Genomic DNA, 19224 nt, shown 5'->3' with positions numbered 1-19224 from the left:
CCCCACCCAAACACCAGGAGAGGGCTTTGGGTGCTCCAGATAGCTTTTAGGTGTGGTTATTTTTACAGAGAGCCGATATACACCTTGACACCTTGTTTCGCACCATTTTCTCCCTGCCAGACGTGATAGTCTGATGGTGAATAACAGAGTTCTCCAGAGATTCATTCATTATCACCCACAGACCGGGCAGACAGGGGGTTCACAGGATCCATCTATTCACAGAACCCCTGCTGGTCGCCACGGCGATCTCACATGACAAAGAGGGTCCTAGCCAGAGGAAGTGAGGTAATTGGTACATAGGCAGAACAGTTGTGAAACTTGGGGAAACTTCACTTTGCTTTCACTTTAAAAGTGTTGCAAGAACAAATCTAATCGTGATACTTTCAGAATGCTTTTTATTTGGATTCCATGTGATAAACTTAGTGCTTGGCACATAGTTCTATGAACATCCTTACTGTACCGACAGCAATATATTGTTTCTCTTTCTTCTGTCAAATGTACTTTTGACAAATTGTCTTGTAAGTCGCTTTGAATAAAAGCGTACTATGCTAAATGCCCTAAATGTAAATGTAAATATTATTGTGGTGGTGGAGAATCGTTCTGGACACACAGTGACTGCGGTTACATGGTCGAACCAGATCGACTTATCATGGATTAAGTCATATAACGATGTTGCCACTCGACGGGGGGGCTGTCACTTGTCTGAGTATACATACATCGGATCAGATTGGAATAATGGTCGGAGACCTGGCTGACTCTGCTACGCTAGGTGGCGCTGTAGCCCTTTCAACAAGTGGTACTAGAGCCACTTCCGTTTCACGGCAACGTAAAAGCAACAACAAACTATTTGGTGGCATACAAACAAAGATGGCGTACGAGGAGTTTTGCAAATGCACATTTTGTGCATTTTTCACTGTATGATTCTTGCACTTGGTGCAGCATGAACTGGGTCTCCTCGTCCATCCAGAAGTGTGTTGCTGATTTCGTCGAAGCCATGGTATCGTTTGACCTTTCCGGCAACAACACTACTATTTATTAGGTCGTCTCCCTCCACTTCCGGGTGAAATCCCCGGCCGAAATTCTCGAGCATGCACAGGACGCAAACTCCCGGCAATACGATACGATCGAGTACACATGCAGGTAGATAGCCGCCTATGACCGGCTCAAGCCCAGCTATCCTATCGACTTCGCAAATCCGGTCCTGAGACGATCCTTTTGGCGAAGCAGATCGAATACACCTGTTTACATGAATCCAATCTTTATTCAATACGTTAATTTCACGATTATGCTCCAGCATTTAAACGCAGTCAGTGTCAGCTGTATCACACATTCAGCCTTCTGTATAAGAGAAGTGGACTAAAGTAAGAGTAAGAGTAAAATATGAGTAAAATACAGCTAAAGAAAAAGCTAACAAACTGCAAAACAAAAACAATCTGTTCAGCCTGCATTGTGGGAACAACTACCAGAGAAGAATGTGAAAATATATTCATTTACATATATTCATCTCTTCCAGTGATTCATTTTAATATCAAACAACAAACACATATCAATTCAATTATTTCTCACACGTTTCCACTTCCTGTGGTGAAACAGGAAGCTCTCACCTTCTCCAGGAGGTAGTTGTTGATGTGGCCGCCGGTGGGGTCCCCGCTGAAGCTGAAGTTGATGTCCATGTACTTGCCGAAGCGGCTGGAGTTGTCGTTACGGTTGGTCTTGGCGTTGCCGAAGGCCTCCAGCACACAGTTGGACTTCAGCAACACGTTCTTCACACTGTGGGGGGGGGTATGCGATGGATAGCAGTATGCATTGTTATTCCCATGCCTTAAGTTAGGGGGCACTCTACAGCACCTGTTAAGTGTAACCTGTAACATTGTTCTGGTGCTAGTAAACAGAGTTAAAATGGTATCAACGACTCAACCTGCGTTCTTGTGTCTCCTCCTATTATATAGCAAACATAATAGATATAATGAGACCCATGACAGCGGTGCGAGAGAGGGCATTATCCTGACTAAGCTCACTGAGACAGGATAATGCTTTACGATGGTGTTTTGCAGAGGGACATGTACATGCACATCCAATAGTTTGGGTATTTGGGGAATTTTGTCCTTGAAAAGGGGCGTACGGCGATACGATAGTGGATTAGTAGCTTCTTCTTTACACACACACACAAATTGTGTGTGTGTGTGTGTGTGTGTGTGTGTGTGTGTGTGTGTGTGTGTGTGTGTGTGTGTGTGTGTGTGTGTGTGTGTGTGTGTGTGTGTGTGTGTGTGTGTGTGTGTGTGTGTGTGTGTGTGGGGGGGGGGGGAGGCAAGCGTGCATGGCCCTGTTAACACACTGCACAACCATTTATTAAAATGGAAGTACAGGAGTAGGGGCCAGACGAGGCAACGGTTCTGAGGGCCACTCACCTCTCCACCTCCTCCCTCTGGCTGGGGTTGGTGATGGCTGCGATGTACTGCATGATGTACTTGCTGGCCTCCGTCTTCCCGGCTCCACTCTCTCCTGAAAGAGGATACATTAATGTCTCGTCAGCCTCCGGTGAAGAGCTCATGGTATCCTAGGGCTGTCTGTGTTCATGCAAAAGAGTCGCATTGCTCACGCCATGCAAACAACAACTGTACAAACCTGTCTGAAAACAGTGAGTGTGAGTGAACAGTGTGAAACAGTTCACACATAAATCAAACACATCATAGGGAGAAGCGAGCAGAGATGCTACAAAGAAGGATCTAGAAAGGGATGGGATGAGAACCTATTTATTGGGATTTGTAGATACATCTCATTAACAGGCAGGTATGGGTTAGGGGGCATCTTGCTCAAGCCGGCCTACAGGTAGACTGTGGATAAAGGGGTTTCAACCCAGAACCTCTCTTGGGATGGGAGTCCAACACCCTCTCCACTAGACCCACCTGATACGAGGATGCAGCTATCTTTAGCTGGTCTCACCAATAGACTCACCTGATATATTTAGCTGGTCTCACCTGATATGAGGATGCAGGTGTCTTTAGCTGGTCTCACCTGATATCACGATGCAGGTGTCCTTGGCTGTTCTCACCATTAGACTCACCTGATATCTTTAGCTGGTCTCACCTGTTATGAGGACACAGTTGTTTTTGGCTGGTCTCACCTGATATGACCATGCAGGTGTCTATAGCTGGTCTCACCTGAGATGACGATACAGGTGTCCTTGGCTGGTCTCACCACTAGTCTCACCTGAGATGACGATGCATTAGCCTTTAGCTGGTCTCACCTGATATCACGATGCAGGTGCCTTTAGCTGGTCTCACCACCGGTCTCACCTGATACGAGGATGCAGGTGTCTTTGGCCGGTCTCACCTGAGATGACGATGCAGGTGTCCTTGGCCCGTCTCTTCATGGCCTTGTAGGCGGCGTCGGCCACTGCGTAGAGGTGGGGCGGGTTCTCGTACAGCTCGCGGCCGCGGTACGCGCTGATGGCCTCTTTGCCGTAGATGTCCATCTCCCTGTAGGGGTTGACGGACACCACCACCTCCCCGATGAAGGTGTAGATACGCCCCATCTCGAACCTTCCCCGGGACAGCAGGAGAGGGACGGAGAGAGAGAGGCATGGGTACTCTGACGATGGGGGGAGGGGGGGGGGGGTTGAGGCGTAACAGCAGCACACGTCAGTGATAAAGTATATGTTTACAGTGTATTTATATTTTCATTTAGGTCATTTGGCAGACACTTTAATCCAAAAGCGACTTACAATAAGTACATTTATCAGAAACAAGAGAAACAACAATATATCTCTGTCGGTACAGTAAGGATGTTCATAGAACCAAGTGCCAAGCATTAACAATTGTTAGGTTAACCCCTTTCCAGTATACAAAAAAGCTAGCTAGGATAAGATGCTACACAATGCTAAGTACCATTTTTTAAGTGCATGGGCGACATACAATAAGTGCATCAATTAAGTGCCAGCAGAGAAGGTTGATTTTGTTGTTTTTAATATTTAGTCCTTCATAGTAAACAAAAATATTTATCCATCTGTGTATCTATCTTTGGTGACTTGAATGTATGTAGGGGTGAATAGAGACACAGTTCAAGGAGCAGGAAGGGGTCAGACAGTGAATACAGAGACAGGTAATTAAGGAGCGAGAGGAGTTAGACAGTGAATACAGACAGGTCATTGAGGAGCATGTAGGGGTTAGACAGTGAATACTGACACAGGTTAGTGAGGAGCAGATAAGGGTTAGACAGTGAATACAGAAACAGGTCATTGAGGAGCAGGTAGGGGTTAGACAGTGAATACAGAGACAGGTCATTAAGGAGCAGGTAGGGGTTAGACAGTGAATACAGAGACAGGTTAGTGAGGATCAGGTAGGGGTTAGACAGTGAATACAGAGACAGGTTAGTGAGGAGCAGATAGGGGTTAGACAGTGAATACAGAGACAGGAGATTGAGGAGCAGGGCATCTTGTTTAAGGATCCTTACAGGTAGACTGTGGACATCAGCGATCACCCCCAGTACCTTTTGGCTGGGATTCAACCCCATAGCTACTAACCTGTCTCTCCTATGTGTTCAAGATTCAAGATATAGAGAGTGTGTAAACGGTTGTTCGAGACAAAGAAGGTGCATTCAAAACGGCAAGTTTAACCAAGACCTGAACCGCCCAGCAGGACAGGAAGTGACAGAAGTGCGAGTATCGAAAATAGGAAGTACAACTGTGGTCTGAAGCTGCTGTGCTCACAGCTAAGGTTCTGACACCGGACCATATATGTAGAATAAAGACACTGGCAGTGAACCTCAGGGAGGTTATAGCCAATATCCACAACACAAATCTCAGGACAGTAGATGGAAACACATGTATGACAACCAAATCAAAGGACATACATATCGTACCCACCTCCCTCTCTACACATTGTCGGGTTTTGGGTATGCTTATATAAAATGCTAGCAGCAGGGTGCGTCACACTGAATAAGGATAACATTGATCAAATATCAATGTTTTGTTCATATCAGTTGGCACACTCCTGTTCATCCAGGAGTGTGATCTGCCAGTCCTCCTGAGAAACATATGGTTACCAGGTGGCAAGCGAGGGGGTTGGTTGGAGTCTGTCTGTCTTTTTGCTGGTATGTGCTGGTATAGAGTATGTGTTGGTATAGAGTATGTGCTGGTATGGAGTATGTGCTGGTATGGAGTATGTGCTGGTCAAGATGCCGGTATAGAGTATGTTGTGTTTGGTTTGTGTTGGTTTATAAAGAGCTCTGAGCAGGAAAGGAGAACAGCACCATGGGACACCTCCAGTTGTGTAAAAATGGGTTTCTGACAAACTTATCGCCTCTTCCGATGTGACGCCATGACGGGAGGAAGTGAGAACGAGGGGAAGAAGGCGGGGGGAGGGTTGTCTGGCAACTAAGATACAGAGTGCACGTCACACACACACACACACACACACACACACACACACACACACACACACACACACACACACACACACACACACACACACACACACACACACACACACACACACACACACACTTGCATGTAGGTGTGTGCACAAACACAGGCATTACCACAAATATGCACATACAGACACGCACACACACACACACACACAGCCAGAGGACCCACACACACAAATGCAGACACACACAGACACACACACACACAGATGTTGACACCACACCCGGAGTATGAAAGGAGAGTCACATGATTCACTGACAGCCCACACAAACGCATCACAGAAAGAATGACAGAGAAGTGCTAAAGTAAATGTCAGTCATTTCGAAACAAGCTGCTGTGAATTCCACCCTGTCCCGTGGTCAGTTGCAACGCTGATACGCATTTGCATGTGACCGCCTGCGTCTCCAGACATAACTAGAACCCAGCCAAACCCAAGCTAGCCATACCGCCATCAAGAGAACGAGCGGGAAAGTTGAAAGTCAAACGACACTGTGCGTCAGTGTGTGCCCTTCCTTCCGTTCAGTTAATTTCTCGTACAGCGATGAGTCAAGCTGGGATGTCCTGCTGACACACCTTCATCTTAAGCTGTTGTGAGGAGTTCAGAGTAGAGACAGCCGTCATGTGAGCTGCATGCTCCCATACTCTGGAGGTACATACTTCATTCACTAACCCACACGACTTCATCCAGCTCCAGACTCGACTCACTAACCTCAATTCACTGCAAGCGGCTATGGATAAAACAATAGTCTGTTTGATGAGAAAATTATAGACGGTAGATGAGTCGTTACATTTAGCAGACGCTTTGATCAAGGTTAGGCTGAATGCACAATGCACAAACAATATTGGAGAAGGTACAAAAAACGTAATAGCACTGCAAAACAAAGTTTGAGTGCAGAGGAATCAGCAAAAGAAGGTTAGTTGCTAAGAGTGAACCTTAGCAACCTTGTATTTAGTGAAGGTTAGCCATACGTCATTTACTGAACTACCACCTAAAATGTACTGTTAAATCTCAAGTAAACCCAGGAGATGTAACAGTGACGTATGACTAACCTTGTACTTAGTAAAGGTGAGCCATACATCATTGACTGAAACTACAACCTACAATCTACTGTTACATCTCCAGCCAACCCAGGAGATGATACAAAGCCAAGGCTCTCCCCCGTCAGTGAGGTTCTGGTTTGGTGTTGCTCCTCGGACCCCTGACCCAGCCCTGCTCCTCAGACCCAGCCCTGCTCCTCCTCAGACCCAGCCCTGCTCCTCAGACCCAGCCCTGCTCCTCAGACCCAGCCCTGCTCCTCCTCAGACCCAGCCCTGCTCCTCAGACCCAGCCCTGCTCCTCCTCAGACCCAGCCCTCCTCCTCCTCAGACCCAGCCCTCCTCCTCCTCAGACCCAGCCCTCCTCACCTCAGCTTGAGGTTCTCCATGAACTGCTCCATGTTGACTTCGTCCAACAGAACAAAGTCGGACTTCCCAAACTCCAAGGCCTCCAGCTCCGCCATTCTTTACACATCAATCAGCCCACCAACACACACACACACACACACACAAACACACAAGTATCCCACCCACACACACACACACTCACACACACACACAAATCTGTGTTCAGCGCAGGAGTGAGCGACCGAACGTTCAAACGAGCTGCAGTGTCCTCCACCCTGCGACCCGGTAGTGGCGAGAGTGTGTGAGTGTGGCTGAGAGGGTGCAAGTGAGTGCAGGGGAGTGGCGTAGACGACGCTTCCAGTGGATTCTTGGGTGTGCTTAGTGAAGAAACAGAGAGCTGTGGTTAGCGTGCTACAGCACGTCACCCCATCAGGCCCTCTGTGTGAGTGTGCACGTCTGTGTCAATACGTGGAGCTATGATTAGAGGAAGGATTATGTTGCTGCATTATGGTCGTCTGTCGCTCTCTCTCCCTCTCTCTCTATGATTCGGTCACTCTCTCTTCACCCTCGTTCTCTCTTACTTCATGCATGGGCAAAACTTATTTATGTGAACCTTCAACCAACTTTGATCACTCTGTAACCTTTCTCTCTCTCTCTAGTATTGATTTCCTCTATGGGCAAGTACAGTATCTATGGTTTCAAATATCTATTGATGTATGAATGTAGAACCTTAATGACTTACTCAAGATCTGGACAATTCCCAGAACCACATAGCTAATGGATTTTGCCAGAACCAGAAGGAGGAGGAGATTTGACTATTCGTAGAGGCCCCAGGTCATTAAATGTCCTTATCTCCTGGGAAGAATGGTGGCATTTCCTGTCTGAATTCGAATTTAATTCGTCATTTCCCTTTGGGGTTTGCATGCAGGGACAGCGTTTAACCCAGTCTATGCATGGTTCAAAGTGTTACCCTCGGAGCTGAACATGGGATCGGCTTATTATGGATGCAATCAGCAAGGAGTTAAACAATTCAGCAACAGGTTAGGAGGTCGGCGTCCTTGATGAGGGATCGAAATGTATTCCCAGTTGGAAGTGAAAATACTAACCTTCCGGTGTTTCCACGAGTTGTTCTTCATCGCAGTTTGAAGCATGATTGACTCTTAGCCCGCAGGGCTGAGTTTTATCATCATATGGTTTCAGTTCTCCGTGTCAGTTCTGTCTTGGTCCTTTTTCCACAGTGACTTGATGAGAGTGGTGGCTAGTTAGTTAGTCAACACGCTTCAGAGGGGCCTGTGGTTTGCAGGACAGGGAATGCGATAATATATTTAGAAATCTAAAATTGTAAATCATATTCATACGATTTGTGTAAATTGAGGATATCGGGATATGTCGCCGAACTAAACCCCTTTTTAAATGTTAAATGTCTTATTTTTATTGCACTCATGACAACACGTCCTATTGAACGTTTAAAGCGTTCATAGGATAGGCCTAGGCCTATATAGAACCAGGCCTGGGCGATATGGCTGAAAGACATATCGCGATATAACTTGATCATATTGATCGATATCGATAACTATTGATAATGTTAATGACCTAAAAACACTAGGAATTACCATGCTGGATTTAAACACTTAATATGACCTTCCACTGTTCTTCATTGATAAATACTCCAATGTCGATATTTACTGTAACTAGAAGCTGAGTAAGTCTATGATCCCTAAACTGCATAAAATAGGTCAGATCCTTACATCTGCTTCCTCTTTCAATACGAACGTCTTCCTGCATAGAAAATAACCTTTTTGTTCGTCCAATGCTTCGCTCGGTATTGTTGTTACTTTCACAAAACTATTTGTCAGGAACAAGCTTTTCAACAATTATGTTGAATATAAATGGCTATGTTGTGGAATTGCATTGCAAAGCACACATTACTGTGTAAACGAGTAGACCGTGTCTGAGCTCTTGCCAATGTCTCCCCCTAGTGATGGTAATTGGGAGTTGCATTCAATAGTCGACGTGGGTGGAACCTGGATATAATATGTAAAACCAAGGCTCCGGTATTAAAGCAAATTCAAATGAGTAACAAAGTCAATAAAGTGTGATTAGGTCATTTTAAAGGTTTAATGGCAAATTCTGTTATTTGCTGAATGTTAAAGCATGGACCCTCTCAATGAAAAGTGATTGTATTTGTAATTTGGTGGTGTGGAATAAATGAGTATATGGTGATTCAGTGCATTGATTCCTTAGCAAAGTGTAGATTATATATAAATGAAATTACATTCAGCTAGGTAACTTGATGCAAAAAAAGCAATAACATGAACAAAGAAAAGACCAATTACATGAAGATTATCTTCAGATTCATGATACTTCAAATCCAATAGAGCAACCAAACAGCCGATGGAAAGATACAGAACCAAGAGAAACTTAATTACAAGAACATGAACCATTATGATACAATCATGCCTCAGAACAAGATTACAAGATTTGACTTCTATAACTGAAATCGTTTTTTAACCACTTTCAAATTAAAGTGAGACGATAAGGAGGGCTTCATAACTGGAGCCGTTGCAGGTTTTGAATTTGTTCTCTCCGGGCTCATGTAGTTGGCCGTCTTTTCTGGCTTAGCGCTGGTCCTGGTCACGGAGTTGCTCCTTCCCCTTTGACCTTTGACCTCTGGTGTCAGAGCGGCACCTTGGCCTCCTTCGTCCCTCGCTCTCTGCCAAGAATGGCTGGCATCGAGGGAAGACATTGGAGCTAGCTTAGCCGTAGCCTCGCCCGCTAGCTCATCTCTTCTCATATTTCTCGGCACGGATCGGCTCCGCCTCTTTTGCATGGCCGCCTTTTCCTGACTCCTTCCCGTTCTCCTCCCAGACTCCAGCGACTGAAACTCTGCAGGCCTCTGCTGCATGAGCCTCTCCTTCAGATCGTCACAGGACGACCTTGGTCCAATCAGGTGGATGGATCCGCCCATCTGTCTGATGAACACAAACTGATAGCTGTGTTTCAGCTCCTGGATGCGCTTGGCCACGCCCACTTGAGCTTCATGGTCGAGGTCGCTGAGCCGAATTTGACGGACGCGTAGTGTTGTTCCGAGGTCGGACAGAAACCGTTGGAGCTTGGCCGTGGCGTCTGGTGCGCCCCAGCCTTTTACAGAGACCCTGCTCACGTCGGTATCCATGGCAACCACGTCCATCTCGACACCATGGTACGCCAGGATGTCGTCCATGCCAAGATTTTTGTAGCGCTGGGCATAGTCCAACACATCTGAGGACAGGACGAAGGACTCAGTGGGCGGTTTCTTGGGAGACGGGTGCCTACTGTCTACTGGACCGGTCGCTGACGAGGAGAAGGAGGATCTGGAGGAAGAGGGGGTAGGGGAAGGGCTATCAAAGGAACGTGAGTCTGTGGATCTCCAGTGGTTTTGTTGATCTTGCGCTGAGCTGCCATGGGTGGAGTTCCTGGAATCGGCACCAGGGGGCGACGAACCTTGTCCCAGTGAGGACGAGGAGGAGGGTGGTCGGGTCAGCTTTGAGGTCTGTGCTTCCAGCAGCTTCTGGGTTTGGGCCTTGAACGACCTCAGCATCATCATGGAGCCCTTGACTCGTACTTGGCCTCTACCCTGGTCGATGATCTCAAGGCCATGCGTGTGAATAAGTCGATTCAGAGCCATCGTATCACCGATCATGCTTAGGTTCAGGGTGGCTTCCACTGGCAGGTCAAGCTTATTACAGGTAAACACAAACAGTAGCGCACACACTGATTAAAACGTGTCTTAACACACACACACACGCGGACAAAGAACTCTAAGTGTGTTAAAACCTTAAAATTTGATTGTGATTATGAATTACCTCGGGTCTGTCGACAGGTTTCACCTCCACAGGATATTTTCGGTCCTTAAATTCCACCTCATGGCGCTTTTGTAGGACGCGCAAAGCGTCTATAGGGGGTAATACAACTTTGTTTGTAACCAAGTCTACATTATTTGTCCTTTATGATCCAATATCTTAACCGAGTGAACACGTTTAGTTTTTTCTAGCCGACCTACCGTCTGGTTCGTCGTATATGACCATGGCTTGCCCGGTTACATGCGTCGGGTAGATGACCCTCCGCACCTCCCCGCCTCCGTTCCGTGGTCTCAAGAAGTGGATCAGGAGTTTATCAACCGTTTGTTCAGGGGACATTACGTTCGGGACCCCCAGCACCTCCACCCCGACCCCCCTCTTCTCCACCGCCATGTTTACACCAACCAAAGTTGTCCAGTCGAAAGCGAAAGTAAACTCGTCATCGAAGAGGCTTGCCTTTGTTTAAACGATCGCTTACCCCAAAAAAGGTTACATCACAAATATAAATGTCAGCATGCTACTTTGTGTCCTACAAGGAAAAGTATCAAATCAGAGGCAAACAAGTTTCGACTGCTCTTTGTCGACAAAGGATCTTGTTCATTAAACAATCTATGTAACTTCGCACCAGTCTTCATTAACATGGTTTGCGCCTTCTCCAGTTTGATGGGACGCTCCATCGAAAACGAAAGTGTAAATGATGGGGAGTGTTTTATAATCCACGCCTTTTCAACGTCGTATGTCGAAAACGTAGCAATCTGCGACGTGGAGCAACACCCGGAAGGATATACTACGATGTGTAGTCCCTGCTCACATGTGACTGCACTGGTAATTAGCCAGTTTGAGATAATACCCCAATAAATGTGACTGAACGAAACAAAAAGTCAATCTGATTTATGAATAATGTAACCAGAATCAAAACTTCAAACATAAGTATTTGTTAAATCTTTTTATTTAAATTGAAAACACATGTTGACATTTTGTTGGATTAAATGTCCTCTGCCTTTAACTCGTCTCTTGGGAGCAGTTAATCCAGCTATATTGCTGATGCCTTGTTCATGTACCCTGGAAATCCTTGCGAGAGCACAATTTGAATTTGCTCAGCGAGTCACTCTAGGAACAAGCAATATACTCACTCCCAAATTCCCCTGGCCCAGAACATTAACAAATCACATTGGTGTATCTGATATGATATAAGTGTTTTACCAACAGGATACGGCAAGAGTCCCATCTATTGGTTATCTCCTCTGGTCTGGATACGTCACCCCTTGTATTCTTCATATTGGTCGTAGTGTTATCCAATTGCGTGCAGTGGCTATTTATTACTCGTTACCAGACCTCCCCCCCCCCCGAAAGGACCCAGATGGTTCTGAAGACAGGGCCCTTTACATCAAATTCAAACTCTGCATCGGAGGTTGTTCACCACAGACTCCAGCTCAGTGAACACCGCAGCCCGGGAGGACCATCTCCTCTGAGCTTCATGAAGCCGTCAGCACCACTCGACACAAGCCTCCAGCGTCTCCGATTCTGAAACAAAATGGAAACTTTTTCTAAAACGTATCCAATACTTTGTTTCACACATGTTTATTCTGTGTTAACAATTTACCTTCCATCTTTTCAAATTATTGCTGTAGTACATGGACCCCTTCGCCCCAGATGTGATGTATATTCGTCAATTCCAAATCTACCCTTTGGCGACCTCACACAAGAGTGGCCCACCCAGATGTAGGACAGATGGATCAACCCAGCGGGCCGTACCAACTGACCCATCCGTATAGGTTAAAGCAGGGGTTGTCAAACTATATGGGGCCGGGGACCCCTCATAGGGCAGACATTTTTTCAAGGACCCCCTCATAACCGCGACACAAATGTAATCATACAGGCTCTTATCTATTTGTTCTGTTAGATGATTTTGAACTATTTTATGCTTCAAACATTCAGTGCCAAAAGCCATTGATATAACATTGCACAAATAAAATGATACGTGTCGTTACGCATCGCTGATTATGGGCGCACATGCGTACCAGTTATGTGCACCCCTGAGTGTAGTGCTTAAACACAATGAAAATGGACGGATGCAGTTATAGGCAATACACAGAGAGAATCTAACTTTTTGAGAAATACTTTATGTATTACGGAAATATAGCTTTAAAAAAAGTTTGCTACAAAATATGTGAAAAAATATATATATTTTCAACATATTTTGTAGCAAACTCTTCACGGACCCCCTGGCAATACACCGCAGACCCCCAGGGGTCTGGGGACCCCACTTTGAGAACCACTGGGTTAAAGCACAGGGCCTTTTAAAAGGGTTGGTTGTGTTTGAGACTTGGCTATACATTTACCCTTAAACCTATGGCACCCTCCAGCACAAAAGAACACATCTCGAGTATTCTCCAAGAAGATCCATGTCAGAGGTTTATCTTAACCCCGCTGTGCAGAGGACACAGCCGGGCCTCAAACGGCCTCCGGTTGCTTTAGCAGAGACGGTAGGAAAGGACAGGGCCACGACAGGCCGGGCCTCGCTGGAAACGGTCTGCGGTAATATCAAGTGGTGACATCTCAAGAGGGAGTGGTAGAAAGGAAGGGTTAGGGACTAGTGAAAGACCCCTGAGGGCTAGCTCTTCATCATCAGTTGGTGCCGTTTCATAGCTGCTAACCGATATCTCCTGTCAAAAGTCATGTCCTTTGAAGGGAGCTGTTTTTTTATCATTGAAAACCCAAAGGGTACAATCCTTTGATCTTATGAAGATATTCTGAAATAGAGTTAGGAATGTGAGACTGCCTAGTTTAGGCACTGTAGTGATTCAAAGGGATTAGGGTATTACCTCATTAACAATGCGAAAACCTCCGTCTTTGAAGTCGTCCAAAGAGGTCACGACGTGTACAGCGGGCTATACCGTGGTCTTCATCTGCTCTTCTACGGTCAGACCCAACATTGAGTGGTCAGCAACACCAACTGAAATTCTGAATAACAACAAGCAGGAGGTTTACTCAGGGTTTCTAGGAAATCAAATTCATGTTTTTGTCAGAGGTTTATCTTAACCCAGCTGTGTACTGAAGACACTGCGGGGCCTCAAACTGCCTCAGTTTTCTCTTGCAGAGACGGTAGGAAAGGACAGAGCCACGACAGGCCGGGCCTCGCTGGAAACGGTCTGCGTTTGACGGTGCAATCGATGCAAAATAGAGTTAACTTAGCCCATTGTCATACTAGTGACCGGTATGGTTTGGTTGCATCAGCTTAGAATGAAGGTTCACGATTGTGACCAAAGGCAGTTTAGATTTAGGTCAGAGGATTTGGATGTTCATATCGTTTAATCCATTTCATTTTACAGATCTCCTAGGATCAATCTTGGACGTATTCCTTCATAATGTCAAACATTGAAGCGATCCAAAATAGGGAACATAGGGGGGGCTGATTTTTTGTAGACGGCTTGCAATTACAATATCATTCACTGACTCACATCTCAGGAATTGCATGAACGGCCAATGCGTTTCATAGTTGTCGAGTTCTACCGGTTCCACGTGTACAGCCATTTCACTCCGGGTCGCCGACAGGGTAGTCAGCGGGGTCATCCATGATCCTGGAGAAGAACAATATTGTTAATTCTATGGAACCATCCGGCACAAGAAAACCCACCACTTTGAGAGGAGTTTCCTCCAAAATGATCCATGTCAGAGGTTTATCTTAACCCCGCTGTGCAGAGGACACAGCCGGGCCTCAAACGGCCTCCGGTTGCTCTTGCAGAGACGGTAGGAAAGGACAGGGCCACGACAGGCCGGGCCTCGCTGGAAACGGTCTGCGTTTGATGGTACCACTCAGGTACCGTTGATACAAAATAGAGTAAGTTAGCCCGTTGTCATACTAGTAACCCGTTTTGTTTGGTTTCATTAGCTTATAAAAGGATTAGGATTGTGACCAGAGAGGTCAGAAGAGCTATTCATGTAAATTTACCTAGTATAAGTATTCCTTCATAATGTCATACATGGAAGCGATCCAAACTAGGGAACATAAGGATGGAAAATAGATGCAAGTATTTTGGTAAGTTTCTTTACAATATCATTCAATGACTCACGTCTCAGGAGTAACATGACGTCCGACTCGTTTCATATTTGGCGATGCCAACCTGTTCCACGTGTTGCTGCCATTTCACTCCGGGTCGCGACAGTGTGGTCATCAGAGTCATCCATGATCCTGGAGAAGAACACTATTGTTAAATATATTGCACCATCCAGCACAAGAAAACCCACCACTTTGAGAGTTTTCTCAAAGATGATGAATGTCAGAGGTTTATCTTAACCCCGCTGTGCAGAGGACACAGCCGGGCCTCAAACGGCCTCCGGTTGCTCTTGCAGAGACGGTAGGAAAGGACAGGGCCACGACAGGCCGGGCCTCGCTGGAAACGGTCTGCGTTTGACTGGTACCGACTGGGCACCACCAAGCAAATGTGTTCGCATGCTATCTGAGGATACACCACAGTTGGTTGCGTTAGCTAAGTGGTTTATAGAAACGCACACATTATATATCACCTAGGTCACATGGATGGCGGACATAATGGTTCAAAATGCCATAAAAACAAGTGAGGACTGAAAAGTTTAAATTTTACCGCTTTTAAAATAGAAAGAACAAACAACAAAATACACACCTCTGCATGGCTTCCCCGTGGACAACTGGCATACTTCACGGTCTATGCAATTGACTTCTCTCTTCTTAACCTATAATATAACTAATCAAACGACAATAGGCGAGACTCATTGTTTTCTAATAGCAGAGGAATATTTTTGGCTCTCTTACACGCTCAAAAAAAACCTAAATGATGAGATAAGGCAAACAGTTTTTGAACTTCTAGAAACGTGGTTATTCTCCTAACCGAAGCGAGGGATGAAAGAAGGAAAGCTGACTGCTTCCGCCGGAAATTACGTTGTGGTTGTAGCGTCACACAGGCGTCACATGTCCCTGTAGTTATAGTTAATAGCCACCGGGGGGCAGTGAGGTACAACTAATAGTATTGACTAATTGCCGTAGAAAACAACACTACGAATATGCCTTTGCAAAGTGGTCTTTATAACTCTTTTGGAACTGATGGAAATTATGAGGCGTACATATCTGGACCTTGTGGATGAAAATTTCAAATTGTATGGACATGGCATATATATTCCAATTAAAATTTTTTATGAACATGACAATTCATAAATGTTGTGAACATGATACTACAGAAATTGAATGAATATGACAGGTCTATACCAAGTATAAAATTAGATGAACATGACAAGTCTATACTAGGTCTAAAATTAATGAACATGACAAGTCTATACCAAGTCTATACCAAGTCTAAAATTATATGAACATGTCTATAGAACAAGTCTATAGAAAGTCTAGAATTGTATGAACATGACAATCAACGATCAAAAATCTTGAAGGTCAAAAATATTTATGAAGATGACTATTCTTTTACATGACAAATCACCAACTCCAAAGGATGTCAAGTCCAAAAATAAGTATTTTGGGAAAGTCGTGAGTCTTTATGAACTGTCAACGTCGAAACCTCCCCGATGAAACGCGTTTGTGTCTGTGCTTAAAATAGACCCGCTGATTGTTTTCAGGGCCCCCCTTTTATTCACACGAGATGGCGACTAGGGGGTACTCTTGTGTTTGGTCAACAAAGAACCCAAGTTTGGCTGACATTTCAGCACGACTACACACACTGTTTAGCCTGTTCGGTGGTGGCTCTTCATTGCACAGCTGGGGCGTGAATGCCATGTCTTTTGAGTGCCGTTGCCGTGCCTGTCTGTAACGGACTGTAGTAGCCTATCCCCAGGCCACGTCTAAAACTGACCTCTGTAAATAACCCGATTGATAACCAGTGTTGCCAGATTGGGCGGGAAATCGGGCCCAATCTGGCAACACTGTTGATAACCCCGACGCCTCGACCAACTCTGTATAACCGCACGGTTGTGAATGCATGGTTCTCTGCCCGACCATGATATAATATAACAAGGCTGATTCTCTCATCCTAGCACTGCTGTAGATGAGCAATTGGACTCCATAAATAAAGGTCTAGTTCACTACTGGTAACTTCAGGGAAGGGATGGTTCAGTTATGATATTAGGTTACAAACGGGTAAATGAAGCAAGACTGTGAGAAAGTTAAACCTTTCTCACTTCCAGCGACAGGACGGTTCGATTGCTATGTTTGAAATGGTCCCCCCTGACACATGGTATGGCCTAATGGACCTTGATTGGTCCACCTGTGACTAATTAGGTGGCCTATTTAAGGGGTGTCGCATTGTTTGTTTGGGAGGGTAACTAAGTGGTGGATTGATGTGAGGCCACGATTTACACCCACCTGTTAGGCTAAATTATCCTGTATTTCAGCTATTCTTTGCAAATGTTAATTTGTGTTTTTGGTACCATTGATTTATTTTATGTTTATTCATTGTTTGGTTTGTTTTTGGGAAGTCAATAAAACTTATTTTTGGAATTGCCCTCGTCTCTCTCCAAACCAGTTGACCACATCCCGAAGTGGAGTGAGCCGAGAGGTTCATTTCCACAAAGAAGTTTAAGTTAGAAAGGCTTTTGTTTAGATTGTTTAGGATAAAAAAAAGGGTACATTTTAACACAGTTTTACACACAGATGTTGATGTTTACATGTTGATGTCTATAGTCAGACTTTGTGAGTTATTAGGTTAGCAAAGTGTTAGGTTTAATAACCCATGTTAATATCCATGTCTAATATTTCCACTGAACAGTGGCTTATGGACATTATGACGTGCATTCTGGCAACTGACTCCAAGGACACAGGGGCTTAAGGAGCCGTGCACTGTGTGTGTGTGTGTGTGTGTGTGTGTGTGTACGTGCACGTGGGGGCCTGTTTCCAGCGTGTCAGAAGAGGTGTATTAGTGGCATCATCTCCTCAGACGTCTGCCAGTACAGGTGTACAGATTCTCAGAACAGGACAGCACGGATGTCCTAGATCCCACACACTTTAATGCTCTCTCACTCGCTCTCTCTCTGTCCCTCTCACTCACTCTCTCTCTCTTCCTCTCTATCTGAGAGAGAGAGTGTTGGATTATGCCAGGGACCAGATCTGTGTGGTTAATAGCCTTATCACTCTGCAGCATGTCAATGCGGCTGTTACTATGACTCAAACCCTTCCCTCACCTCCTCTCTCTCTCGCTCGCTCTCTCTCTCTCTCTCTCTCCCTCTGTCTCTCTCTGTATCTCTCTCTCTCTCTCTCTAATCACCGTCACCCCACTGCTAAATGGATCAGATGACGATCCAACATAATGAGAGAGTACAGCGCCGGTACAGAAGCTGAAGGCATGGGAACCGAAGGGGCTGATTAGATTAAACCTCAGGGAGGGAGGGAGTGATGGGGAGGGAGGGGGGGGGGGAGGGAGGGAAGGGGGTGAGAGCAGGGTGTCTGTTACAGGTGACTCAGAGGGATTGGTCATTGTCCTCCACGCTAAGACGGACAATCACCAATTAATAAGAATGTTCTGGTCCACTTTACACACACACACGCACACGCACACACACATTTATATGTAAATTGCTGCATGCCTTTTCCCAACTTATAATACCATGATTGGGATTCAAACCCAAAACCAACCCTCTCCTTCTCTCCCCCTCTCCCCCCCTCTCTCTCTTTCTCTCTCTCTCTCTGTAATGCATCATGTTTGGGTTCCATATCAAAGCCTGTCATACTAATTGAATCACATCAGAGGGCGGTAACAGGGGCGGTGCCCGGCCTGACCCTCCTGATTGGGGACATTGTGTCTGGGCTCACGTCAGCGGCCTCGCCGGTGTAATTCGATTGCTCGGAAACACACTTGATCACGTCCCGCTCCTCAGAGGCGAGTTCTTCTTCCTCGGCCACGCCGTGTCTCTCTCTCTGAAGCGGGTTTCATTTTTTCTCCAATCCCGCCGACGAGGCAATGGACGCCGCCGCCCCCTCGCCGTTACCATGACAACGTGATCAGCCGGCCCGGCTTTCCACATTGCTGAGAGGTGAACTCTCGAAGCGTCGGGAACTATAGAAACGTAGTCGCTTTAGTGTCCTAGCCCAAAGGTTCTGGGTTCAATCCACGCGGTTCACAGTCTACCTGTAGGCCTCCTTGAGCCAAACGCTCCCTAAACGCCACCTGTTCCTCAATGACGACATGCATATGGAATTAGTTTAGGATAAAAGCGTTTGATGACTGGCGAAATGTGGGGTCAGGATTTCGATCTCAGTATCTGTATGACTAGGACCCAGGTTCTAATCAGTTCTCACAGTCTAGTCGAAGCTGTACTGCTTATCTCCCATCGCTTCCTTCTCCCACCAGCAGGGCTTTGAGCGTATCATTTTGATAGACCTGACTTGACTCAATTGTTTTTTTTTATCTCTCCTGTCACCAGAATCTAGAGGTGGAACCTCTCGGTTTGGAGTGTCACCCTCTGTTAAATAATATTGTGTTGTAAAACGTGTATGGTGGCTGCAAGGTTTTTTTATATTGTTGTTGATAGTGGCGCCTTGGTAGCTTGTTCCACTGTGATGAGACCACACTGGACCCAGTAAACATCTCAGGCCTACCA

General features: G+C 45.8%; 2 protein-coding genes, 1 long non-coding RNA gene and 3 other non-coding genes across 6 annotated transcripts in view; all 6 read right to left on the bottom strand.

Moving 5' to 3' along the window:
- myo1g (myosin IG) overlaps positions 1–7294 on the bottom strand; it is a 43090-nt gene extending 35796 nt beyond the window's left edge. The window contains 4 exon segments of the mRNA XM_084484847.1: positions 1605–1770; positions 2409–2502; positions 3334–3542; positions 6833–7294. Of these exon segments, the coding sequence (XP_084340973.1) occupies positions 1605–1770; positions 2409–2502; positions 3334–3542; positions 6833–6927 (564 nt within the window). The 5' untranslated portion in view covers positions 6928–7294.
- A 1384-nt stretch (positions 7295–8678) lies between these two features.
- On the bottom strand, positions 8679–11318 carry rbm43 (RNA binding motif protein 43). The gene is made up of 3 exons (XM_084484382.1): positions 10854–11318; positions 10657–10745; positions 8679–10529 (listed from the first exon to the last, which is right to left on the bottom strand). Exons 1-3 carry the CDS (start codon positions 11041–11043, stop codon positions 9300–9302), a joined length of 1509 nt encoding a protein of 502 aa, XP_084340508.1. The 5' UTR covers positions 11044–11318; the 3' UTR covers positions 8679–9299.
- A 293-nt stretch (positions 11319–11611) lies between these two features.
- On the bottom strand, positions 11612–15504 carry LOC311364887. Its single transcript, XR_014639305.1, has 5 exons — positions 15294–15504; positions 14724–14842; positions 14112–14231; positions 13476–13614; positions 11612–12174 (listed from the first exon to the last, which is right to left on the bottom strand). It is a non-coding gene; the product is annotated as an uncharacterized lncRNA (long non-coding RNA).
- On the bottom strand, positions 13054–13189 carry LOC311365642 (small nucleolar RNA SNORA9). The gene has a single exon (XR_014639471.1). It is a non-coding gene; the product is annotated as a small nucleolar RNA SNORA9 (small nucleolar RNA).
- On the bottom strand, positions 14318–14453 carry LOC311365639 (small nucleolar RNA SNORA9). Its single transcript, XR_014639469.1, has one exon. It is a non-coding gene; the product is annotated as a small nucleolar RNA SNORA9 (small nucleolar RNA).
- Positions 14926–15061, bottom strand: LOC311365638 (small nucleolar RNA SNORA9). The gene has a single exon (XR_014639468.1). It is a non-coding gene; the product is annotated as a small nucleolar RNA SNORA9 (small nucleolar RNA).
- Positions 15505–19224: the final 3720 nt, after the last annotated feature.

Source organism: Micromesistius poutassou, assembly GCF_964030765.1.
Source record: "Micromesistius poutassou genome assembly, chromosome: 20".
NCBI lineage: Eukaryota > Metazoa > Chordata > Actinopteri > Gadiformes > Gadidae > Micromesistius > Micromesistius poutassou.
This window is presented reverse-complemented; position numbering and strand designations above follow the sequence as displayed.